The sequence below is a fragment of the Trachypithecus francoisi genome, unplaced genomic scaffold, assembly GCF_009764315.1.
Source record: "Trachypithecus francoisi isolate TF-2019V2 unplaced genomic scaffold, Tfra_2.0 Lachesis_group18, whole genome shotgun sequence".
NCBI lineage: Eukaryota > Metazoa > Chordata > Mammalia > Primates > Cercopithecidae > Trachypithecus > Trachypithecus francoisi.
The window spans coordinates 56,720,778-56,732,864 of NW_022681463.1; the positions used below are offsets into that span (position 1 = coordinate 56,720,778).

The 12,087-nt window shown below is 33.8% G+C and overlaps 1 protein-coding gene across 4 annotated transcripts in view; it reads right to left on the reverse strand.

Moving 5' to 3' along the window:
* The window catches only part of TDRD3 (tudor domain containing 3), a 186,540-nt gene that overhangs the window by 141,927 nt on the left and 32,526 nt on the right, over positions 1–12,087 (reverse strand). For 2 of the 4 annotated variants that reach the window (XM_033177599.1, XM_033177598.1), the window contains exons 2-3: positions 5,827–5,911; positions 577–638 (exon numbers count right to left, since the gene is read on the reverse strand). Coding sequence is in view for 1 of the 4 variants with exons in the window: in XM_033177595.1 (XP_033033486.1) it covers positions 577–642; positions 5,827–5,911 (151 nt within the window). In the remaining 3 variants the exon portion in view is untranslated. Of the gene's footprint in view, positions 1–576; positions 643–5,826; positions 5,912–12,087 lie in introns of all 4 variants that reach the window. The other 2 variants (XM_033177596.1, XM_033177595.1) reach the window with 1 other exon arrangement.

Sequence of the window (12,087 nt, forward strand, 5' to 3'; positions counted from 1 at the left end):
TACTCCATTTCTCCTGACAAAAGACAAAGAAGACATGGGCTTTAACTTGCAGGATAAAAAATTTAGGTAAAAATATAATTAAAGTTTGCTGACACAAAAAAATTCATAACACGAATACATACGTGTGTACTGCAAAATGATTGCAATCAACAAATGCACAGCTTCACCAAATTGCTCCTAATACTTTCCTAATCTTATATTTGTATATAATAAGCTCATTAAATAAACATAACAGTTTATTAAAGTAACTAAAATAAAAAGGTAAATAAAATTGAAAGATAGGCAAAGGTCATTATAATGAGTGCCAGTTACATCTGGTAAGTCTCGCGGTTCATATAAGGATGCCATAGTTAAAATTCCTGAAACAAAAGGCTGTTTTTTTTTTTAATGTTGAAAAGTCAAAAAAGTTTAACTCTTAATAATTTTCCATGGAAGTCACCATAACAATGACTTTGTGACCTGTTCACCTCCAGAGTATTTTGCAATTGCAGTCTTTATTGACAAAAAATAATTCCAGTAATTTAGTTCACATTTAGTGTAGTTAGCATAATTTAAAAAGTTATTGATTTTCTTTACCTTTTCTACCTTTCCACTATTGATGTCACTGGGGAGGAATTTCTTGCCAATTGTTCTCAGATCTGTCTAAAATAAAAATATTATTATTAAAATGGAATTATAGAAAAGAGTAAACTTAAAGCTAATCTCATGAACAAAAGATTAAATTACTTATGGTTCGTGAAACAAAAATTCAGTTTAACTGGTCATGAAATCTACATGTATTATCAATCCTTCAAGTAACACAGTCCCATTATACGTTGTTTAAAGTTTACCAGTAAGATGAACAGCAACACATAAGACCTTAATCCTGGTCATATTTCTTTAGGTAACCTTTTTACTTACTAACTCTTCTCTACTAAAATCCAAAACTTAACTTATGTAAATTGTGATCTTACTAAAAAATATCACATTCCAAAATCAAATGACAGCTTTTGAATACATATACATAATATATTTTTAAAAACTGAATCCCATATAACCTTGACATTACATAAAAACATATCACCCTATAGGCTATGATATCTGTAACATAAAGCTACACAACATACAATATCCCAGGATACAATACCACTGGAATACCAAAGAAGTTATAGTAACCTTTACTATAGTAATTTCATTTGCTTAAACAAGTTACAGAAACAGAGGTTGGTAAACAATGACTATGAAAATGCAGAAGTACCTGTAACTCAGCAAGGAAAATATAAGAACTAACATAAACAAGGCTATAGCATTCACGACATAAAAAAAGAAAATTCTGACTACACAATCTACATAAAAAACAGAACATTTTAGGACTGTGTCCTCTTCAGAAAGTGAAAATATAAAGGAATGGTAAGAGACTTGTTCAGAGGAAAACTGTCAGTACTCATAAAAAAGGTCCAATTATTTAAATTAATAAATTATCTTGATGCTTGAGATAGTCAGATTAGCATAATAACTGAAGCTGTATTGTTTTATTTATCCTTATAGTAAACAGTAGCTCTTCATCACCTTAAAAACAAGATAAAAGGAAACAGACTTAGAGTACATTTAACCACATAAATTATAAGGGAAAAATTTTTACTTAAAGAGAAAACACTAGATGATTAAAGTTATTGTGATGTGAAATGAATACACACAGAGGGGCAGAATCACCTTCTTTTAACACCTACCCATAACAGAATATCCTCCTATTTGAAATATCCACATGTAGTCAGCTTAAGAAATGAGAATATAAGTGACATAATCCCCACAGATTCTTTCCAGTTTTTTACTGCTGTGATTCATAACTTAAACTCTTTAATGTAACGCAGGGATCACTCAGACTAAAACTCACTGAATAGAACTGCATGGCAAATTAAGAGCCAAATCCAGACTCGTGTAACAGTGCTTTAGGCTTATGCTTTTTGCAACCTCAATCCAATAACAGAATGAAAAGAAACATAAACTGTACCTCACATTGTACGCCTTTTCACTTGGAAAGTACTGAATAACATAGGGGTAAAAAAATACTTTCTTACACCAGCCTTCCCTATATTAAGATGGTTTTAAAATTAAATGTTAATAGATGTGAAGCACTCAGTATAATGACTTGCACAGAGTAAGCACTCAATAAATGTTATCCATCCTGTTTATTTTAGTGAGTATAAAACATGCACTTTTTAAAATCATCTGAACATACATAACCATCATATCAATAATGTAACTAACAGTTCATGAAAACATTTACATTATTTTGAAGTCACCCAAAAGCTGAAATATTTCAATATGAATGAGAAACAGAACACATACAAATGTTATAATATATCATGGTCCCTCATTTCTGGTTTTGATCATTATGAAATTTCATTCAAATGAAAATGAGCCATCACTGTAAAGTAAACGAGCACTAGACAAAAATCCTAAATTTTGATCCATCCCAATTGTAATTAAACAATCATATGATCTAGGACACTGTCACTAATTCTCTAAACCCAGTTAATTTACTCTTCTATAAAATGGAAAAACACCACCAACCCTATCTCACAAAGTTGTGGTTAGGCTAAAAAAAGACTACACACTCAAAGTTTACATAATTTCTAAAGTGCTATACATATATATAGTATGTGTCCTTAAATATACAAATGTTATTTTGATGTATTTTTAGCAAGATGAAAATGATCTACCAAATCTTTAAATGCCCTAAATTCATACTATAAAGATAATTTTATTATTCAGATGCCATTATATCAGGATTGCTAGGACAATGACTGGGTCCAAGAATGTTGTTATATTGAACAACAAAAAATAATAATACAAGAAAAGTTTTAGCCTGTAAAATATTAAAAATAATTTTCAAAGCATCCACCTACCCACACACACATACATATGCACATATAAATACACACACACACACACACACCACACACACACAATTCCTATTTACTTAAGTAAATGCAAGATAACATCTATTCGGTGAATCATTTTATATTATACAGAATCTTAAAAGAAATAAAAATATAATTTGTTTTTAATTTTTTACTAATGGATAGTGATCAGTAATTTAAGACTGGGCTATCATTAAGTATTTTTCTGAATAATTCTGGTAGTTGACTGTAAAACTTTCATGCTGGATTTCAATGTCATTTCGTAATATTCTTATTCCCCAATTTAAAAAGCAAAAATTAAAAACATTCCTTTTCAACATAAAAAGCTAAGCCTAAAAGTTACATAGCAGATCTGAGGCAGCTATCTTTAGAAAGTCCAGCTTACAAGGTTAGCCCCAGGCTGGCAGCTAGGGACTTTGCACTTGGACCATTCCCTAACTAAAAATGTAGTTCACTGTATGGATTATTCATATAGACAATATGATTTATGGTGGACATCTGTTTTCTGGGAGTGATCTGAAATTCTGGTACCAGCCCAATAAAGGCCTTGGGTATTAGCCTCCAGAGGGCTTCCCTGGAGAGAAACACTACATACATGTTACTTTAGTGTTCACTGTTAGATAAAGGAACAAGCTCAGCGTGTACCCCATAGAAAGAAGACAAGAAAACTTGTTCATGGATTATCCTCCCAATATATAATTAGCTATGCATGTGTGGGTACGTACATATATGTACAATAAGAATCAATAGTGGTTAATTTCCCACAATCACTCAAAATTTGAAAAAATTTCAACAGAATACTATAAATGCCTAAATTTTATTAATAAGATGATAAATTTGGATAGATAATTTGTCTGGTATAGGCTTCACCCTAATCAAAAAGTTTTTTCCTATCATACGGTATCACAGCTTTGGACTGCAGTATTTAACCGCATACTTCAGGGAAAATATAAAAGACAAATTAACTCATTCAGATAATAGTCAGCATGCACCTCTTATGAGCACTGCACAAATACTTCATCTTGATTTATTTTATTCAAATTTTCATACCAATTATAATTTATTGTTATTTACCTAAGCACATAAATAAAAAACCCCAGCAAATTGTCATAAAATATCTTTCCTAGAATCTTTAGAAAGTTTTTCTTAAATAAACAAGAAAATAGAGTCCTTTATAATATTTTTAAACAATAGAATTAACTAATTTCAATGCAAGACAAAGAAAAATAAAGTTTTTAGTCATAAATAACATGCATAATTTCTAGCTAATTCTTATTATTAAAAAATTAGTCTTTTTATTTATTAAAAACCTAAATACGGCCGGGCGCGGTGGCTCAAGCCTGTAATCCCAGCACTTTGGGAGGCCGAGACGGGCGGATCACGAGGTCAGGAGATCGAGACCATCCTGGCTAACACGGTGAAACCGCGTCTCTACTAAAAAAATACAAAAAAAACTAGCCGGGTGACGTGGCGGGCGCCTGTAGTCCCAGCTACTCGCGAGGCTGAGGCAGGAGAATGGCGTAAACCCAGGGGGCGGAGCTTGCAGTGAGCTGAGATCCGGCCACTGCACTCCAGCCTGGGCGGCAGAGCTAGACTCCGTCTCAAAAAAAAAACCCTAAATACTTAGCTCAGAAACCAAAATAAACGATCTTTTCTTGTTAAATAAAATTCGAAGAAGCTGAAAAAAAATGACTCAGTTTAGGACATAAATTTTATCTATTTAAACCCCAGTTTAATTCTACAAATATAAATTTAAGTAATTTTTTTAAAGTTAGATTTATACATTTATTTATATTTTAAATGTTCCTTATGCCCATCATTTCTGCTTTTACATTGACTTTGCAGTGATATGATGGATTTGTCAAACTATAGTTCTCTTAGAAATTTCATTGACCATATAGCGTAGTACATAAATTTGATTGTTTATAGCTTATTATAAAGCTACATAGAAAAACAATAAGAGGGTAACTGTAGGAATGAGAAAAGAATATTTGTTTACTTACTTTTTCTGTTGTTGTTGAGACAGAATCTCGCTCTGTTGCCCAGGCTGGAGTGCAGCAGCACAATCTCGGCTCACTGCAACCTCCACCTCCCGGGTTCAAGCGGTTCTCCTGCCTCAGCCTCCCGAGTAGCTGGAATTACAGGTGCACGCTACCACATCCGGCTAATTTTTGTATTTATACTAGAGATGGGGTTTCACCATATTGACCAGGCTGGTCTTAAACTCCTGATCTTATGATCCACCTGCCTTGGCCTCCCAAAGTGCTGGGATTACAGGAGTGAGTCACCGTGCCTGGCCTGTTTACTTACATTTTTATTTCAAACAATTTTTATAACTCTTGAAAAAATCCAAAAGCCAATCTAATTATGGAAAAAAAAAAACAGCTAGAGGGTTGGGTGGAGAAAGAGTTGAAAAGAAATATACACTAAAACATTAACAGTAATTATAAACAGATTTAATTTTCTTATTTTGCTTTTCTATTTTTTCTGAAATATTCCACAATAAGTATTATTTCTATCATCATGAAAAGTTATTTTGAAACAATAAATACCACTGTCAAAAAGCTATAACCTAGCTAGAGTTTCTATGTAAAAGGGAATTCATTTTAATGAACAGTCAGTTTTTACTACTATTATATAGCTACTGTAAATGTTAAAAAAAAAAGTCTATAACTGATCAGTGGATGAAAAATAGGAATGTTAATTTCATTTTTTCCTTTTTCATTGGATTTTGTATAATAGATATTAATAACTTGCTAATATGAGATTATCAAATTCAACAAACATCACTACAACTTAAAATGGAAAAAATAAGAAAGATGTTCTCTATATTCATTATCATATAACCCAATTTATTCTGAGACTTTTTTATAAATATAGCTTCCAAATTTCAAATGTTTACAAGTTAATAAATATAACCTACATTGAGAGCAATCAGGATGATGTCATTTACATTGACTTTGTCAGGAGAGCTTGTGCAAGCTTCAATGCCTTCATCTGAAAGATACCTGTTAAAATAAAATATATGGCTTAATATTATCTAAAATCAAAATTAACCAAAATTCTTTTCTTAAGTCTACATGCAATTTTGTTTTCTACTATAAAGTGCTTCTGCTACAAATACTAGGGAAAGAGTCTTGGATATGGATTTCCTGTTTATTTACTATTTCTTATAGAACAGATCAACAGTGCATACATTTCTTTTGTACCCTTAAAGAGATACTGTTAATAAGATTATTCATATGCTTTCTGAGAAAAGCTATTTAAATGTCAATATACTTAAGGAAGGTATAAGCTACTCTTTGCTATTATACAAATATAATCTCGACTTAAGTATCTGTTAATACAGTAAGCTCTTAAAAAGAGATTGAGATGTGTTATAAAAATAAAACTAAAATCAACACGGTTTTAAACTCAGTACAGCAGAACTTCTCTCTGGACTTTCTCACATTATCTTCTCAAGTCCCCTTTCTTTCACATAATGTTCTCAAGGATTATCAATTCCAATAACATAAAGAATATCATTCCAATAACATAAAGATAGGCAACTTTTTACAATACATCTTTTACTTTTCCTATTTCTTTTGTTTTTTTTTTTTTTTTACTCATTGTCTTATTTGCCCTTTTTTCTTTTATCCAGTCCAAACTAACTATGCATCTGTCAGAGACAATTAATTCAAGAGTAAAGAGATTATTGAATCCAAAGGAAAAAAATTCATCTGTTTCCATACCCATGAACATTTTGGTTTTTTTTTTTGTTTGTTTGTTTGTTTGTTTGTTTTTGAGACGGAGTCTCGCTCTGTCGCCCGGGCTGGAGTGCAGTGGCCGGATCTCAGCTCACTGCAAGCTCCGCCTCCCGGGTTCACGCCATTCTCCTGCCTCAGCCTCCCGGGTAGCTGGGACTACAGGCGCCGCCACCTCGCCCGGCTAGTTTTTTGTAGTTTTTAGTAGAGACGGGGTTTCACCGTGTTAGCCAGGATGGTCTCGATCTCCTGACCTCGTGATCCGCCCGTCTCGGCTTCCCAAAGTGCTGGGATTACAGGCTTGAGCCACCGCGCCCGGCCACCCATGAACATTTTGAAACTCTTTGATAAACTCAACAATTCTGGAATCAACCATCAAAAAGTCCACTTGTAAAAACCCCGATTAATATCTCACATTTTTTTATAATCAGTATCAACCCCTTTAACCAAAGAGCTAATGGTACCATCATCACTGCAGACATTCTTCCACAGTTAAAAGGATCCAAGACTGCTAGTTTAAGAGATCTAACTCAAGCTCATTTTTTATGAACAGCAATTCCACCATCAACCCTCAACACTAGACTGATTCTAAGATACTTATCAAAGAAAACCTTGCCCAGAAATAGCAACCAAAAGAAGTGCGTTTAAGAAGTAGAGAATAATTTCTCCAAAGTAAAAAAGCAAGTGAAAAGAAATGTGAATAGTTAGAATAGTACAGAAGAGCAATAGAAGATTAAAGTAGATAAGCCAATGAGCAAGACCAAGGAGGTAAAAGTCAGAAAAATATATATTTAAATCAAACTAAGAATGTTAACAAAATTAGGTACTATTAAAAGTTTAAGACCATGACACTGATGAACCACAATGATAAATGAAGGCAAGTAGTTAAATGGGTGACAGAGAAAATACAAGTATATAGATGAGTCAGTAAGAATGAATAGATGGTAGGCAGGAATGATAGTATATAAGTGACCATGGAATACAAATATCTGCAGTCAATTTAGATGGTTAAAATATTGCTTTAACTCAAAATGGCTATAGTAATTTCTTTATTATCCTGTTAATTTTTCACTATAGTGAAAATAGTTAACTTTTCACTATTAAATAGTTAATTTTTTTCACTATTAAATAAAATTAAATTTTTCACTATTTGTCCAACTGTATCTGTAACTCTAATTAATCATCTTACAAATTCACTTTCATAAATATTATGCCCCTCTTAAGCAAAAAGTATTGTGTGAAATCAGTAATAAGATTAGTAAAATGATGAAAATTAAACACCTGCCCTCAAGAAGTTTACCATCTCCTATACAGCATAACACAATACATAAACAGCTATCATACAAGGCCAAAATAACTATAAAAATGTTATAGGGGTTCAAAGTGGCTGTGGGACAGGAGAAAGTACACAGAAAAGGAACAGTGTAATCAAAACTTGGAAGTGAGTAAGCGTGAAGCACCTTCTAGGGATAATATCCTAGAGCTTTCTGACTGGAAAATGGAGAAGAAACAAGAGATAAGTTTAAGTTGAGACCAATTTTAGAAAGCAACAGTGCACAAAAGGATATGGGTGATAAATTAAATTCTGATTGACTGATTACAAAAACACAGCTTTCCAAGCTCCTACACAAGAGGGAAACAGTATGCAATGACTAATAGAATATTTTGTTTTCTAGAAAGGAAACTGTAGAATTAAAGAATTACAGGATGTCAGATGAACTAGAATAGATCTTTAAAAATAATCAAAATTTACCTCAACTTTACAGATGGAGTCCTAGAGATGTAAATTAAACTTGCCCCCAAAAATACAAATTTAGAAGATGCAAAGTTAAAAACAAGAATGACTCCTAACTCCCAATTCAGCACTCTTTCCATCACAACACACCATTTTCAGCTGGGCACAGTGGCTCATGCCTGTAACCTTAGCACTTTGAGAGGCCAAGGCAGGTAGATCACCTGAAGTCAGGAGTTCGAGACCAGCCTGACCAACATAGCGAAACTCCATCTCTACTAAAAATACAAAATTAGCCAGGTGTGGTAGCATATCCCTGTAATCACAGCTACTTGGGAGGAGGATGAGGCAGAAGAATTGCTTGAACCCAGGAGGCGGAGGCTGCAGTGAGCAGAGATCATGCCATTGCACTCCAGCCTGGGCAATAAGAGCGAAACTCTGCCTTAAAAAAAAAAAAAAAAAATTCATTTATCAAACAATTAATGCTGATACTAGTGATATGATAATCTCATAAACAAAAGCCAGTAGCTATCCAAATCAGTTTCCTAATCAGCTAGACACTTCAGCAGCTCACACACACAAAAGCAGAACTAGACAAATTCAACTGGTGAGCTCCAAAGTACATTAAACAAGAACAGGTAAATAGGTATAAAACTCAGTTTATAAAAGCAGTCATGCTGTTCCCTTCTGCATAGTAGAAGATCAAGAAACTAATATCAACTAATTATTAGATATTCAAGTTTTCAGAAGAATAAAAATACCCCATCCCTACAAAATATTAAAAGGTAAAGTCTAACAAGAATTCTAAAGGCAGAGTTGTAAGGGGTTGGAAATTTGCCTTTATCCACATAAATAAAATATGTGATTTCTTTAAACACAAGGCCCATACATCACATTGCTGGTTTAAAATTATATTACAAAACAGCATAGTACTGGCACAAAAATAGGCAATTATACCAATGGAACAGAATAGAGAACCTTGAAATAAAGCCAAATACAGTCAACTGATCTTCAACAAAGCATACAAAAACATAAACTGGGGAAAGAACACCCTATTCAATAAATGGTGCTGGGAAAACTGGCAAGCCACATGTAGAAAAATGGAACTGGATCCCCATCTCTCACCTTATTCAAAAATCAACTCAAGATGGATCAAAGATTTAAATCTAAGACCTGAAATCATGAAAATTCTAAACATTTTCATGGTTTAGAAATTCTAAACATTGGAAAATTCTTCGGACATTGGCATAGGCAAAGAATTCATGACCAAGACCCCAAAAACAAATGCAACAAAAATAAAAAGAAAGTAGAACTTAATTAAACTAAAAACTTCTGCACAGCAAAAGAAATCATCAGCAGAGTAAACAGACTACCCACAGAGCAGGAGAAAATATTTGCAAACTATGCAATAAGGACTAGAATCCATAATCTACAAGGAACTCAAACAAATCAGCAAGAAAGAAAAACAAACAATCCCATCCAAAAGTGGGCAAAGGATGGAAAAAGACATTTCTCAAAAGAAGATATACAAAAACAGCCAACGAACATACGAAAAAATGCTCAGCATCACTAATCACCAGGGAAATGCATATCAAAACCACAATGAGAAACCACCTTACTCCTCTAAGAATGGCCACAATTAAGAAGAAGAAAAAAAAAAAACATAGATGTTGTCGTGATGTGGTTTACACTGCTGGCAGAAATGTAAATTGGTACAACACTATAGAAAACAGTATGGAGATTCCTTAAAGAACTAAAAGTAGATCTACCATTTGATCCAGCAGTCCTACTACTGGGTATCAACCCGAAGGAAAAGAAGTCATTATATGAAAGGACACATGCACACACGTTTACTGCAGCACAATTTGCAATTACAAAGATGTGGAACCAACTTAAGTGTCCATCGCCCAAAGAGTGAATAAAGAAAATGTGGCATATATACACCATGGAATACTACTCAGCCATTAAAAAAGAATTGAAATAATGTGTTTTGCAACAACTTGGATGGAGCTGGAGGCCATTATTCTACATGAACTACAGGAATGGAAAACCAAATACTTTATGTTCTCACTTGTAAGTGGGAGCTAAGGCATGAGGGTGCAAATACATACAGAGTGATATAATGGACTCTGGAGACTCCACCGGGGTAGGTTAGGAGAGGGTGAGGGATAAAAGACTACATATTGGGTACAGTGTACACTGCTTGAGTGATGGGTGCACTAAAATTTCAGAATTCACCACTATAGAACTTACCTAGGTAACCAAAAACCACCTATACCCAAAAAACTATTGAAATAAGAAAATAATAAGGCCTGTAAAAGGTTTTCTGAACATAACAAAACCAAAAAACTTAAGCCTTATAAGTTTACTCCATAATTTTCAAGAAACAGGGCACCCATTCACAGCTCTCCCTGAATAATATCTTACTGATCCTTTTGTTAATACTGGACAATTGTCACAGACGGACTGAGCCTAAATTAACCATACTTTGGGATTTACAAATTAATCTTTTCATTTTTATAAACATTTAGAACTCCAATATTACCAATGAATAAAACAAGTGATAAAAAACAAAAACTCAAAGACCAACATGTGCTTCAAGAACTTCAGTAACATAGTAATTGAAGAACAACACAACACAGGATTCATCAGTCTTAATTGTGGTAATCAGGAAAGAAAGCAACTGAAAAGTGAAGCAGGCACCCCAGTTACCGTCCCCGTGCATACACCCACCTGGTGGACCTTGAGAGATGAGAATTATCATCAGTTCCCACGTGCCATCTTTGAACATCTAAAACCCAAGGGCGTTGATACAAAAGAAGAAACTGACACCAGAGGGTTCTTGTTTACTAAAACAGCCAGCAAAAGCACATTTTTTTTTTCCACTCTCTAATGAAGATTTTGGACATTAATATTATAAAACCACTTATTATTGTTGAAAACATCTGAATACATTTTACTGACAGGCAGAGCATTAAAAGGCTAAATTTCTGCATAATACAAAACAGATAAATATTTCTCATTAGTTTTACCTTCAAATAATGCAATTTTTAAGTCACCACAGTTAGTAAGTGCTCACCTTTTTTTTTTTTTTTTTTTTTTTAAACAGGGTCTCACTCTTCACCAGCCTGGAATGCAGTGGCACAAACGCAACTCACAAGAGCCTCAACTGCCTGGGCTCAAGCAATTCTAATGGCTCAGTCCTCCAAGTAGCTGGGATTACAGGCACTTGCCACTATGCCCACCTAATTATTTTATTTTATAGAGATGAGATTTCACCATGTTGCAGAGGCTGGTCTCCAACTCCTGAGCTCCAACAATCAGCCCATCTGGGCCTTCCAAAGTGCTGGATTGTGGGCATGAGCCACCACACCCAGCCTTAAGTACTCAAAATTTTTTAAAAAGAGATTTTAGAAAATGCTTCCTTTGGTAAATGCTTCCATTTATGAGAAGATGTCAAAATTCTTAGAATCACTTAACTGTCTTCACCTTGTGTTCAGAAGTCACTTGGCATATCAAACAGACATGTCCACACCATAGCTCAAGAATCTCGATTGGCAGAAAATTGTGATAAAACAAACACTATTGTTTTAAACTCATTGCTCCAGATAGTAGATCTCCATTACCACCCTTTACCATCAGTAAGGAAAGAAGAGGGTCAATTTTCTTTTGATCTATTTCTTTGAAAGCAGGTAAAATCGGTGAATCT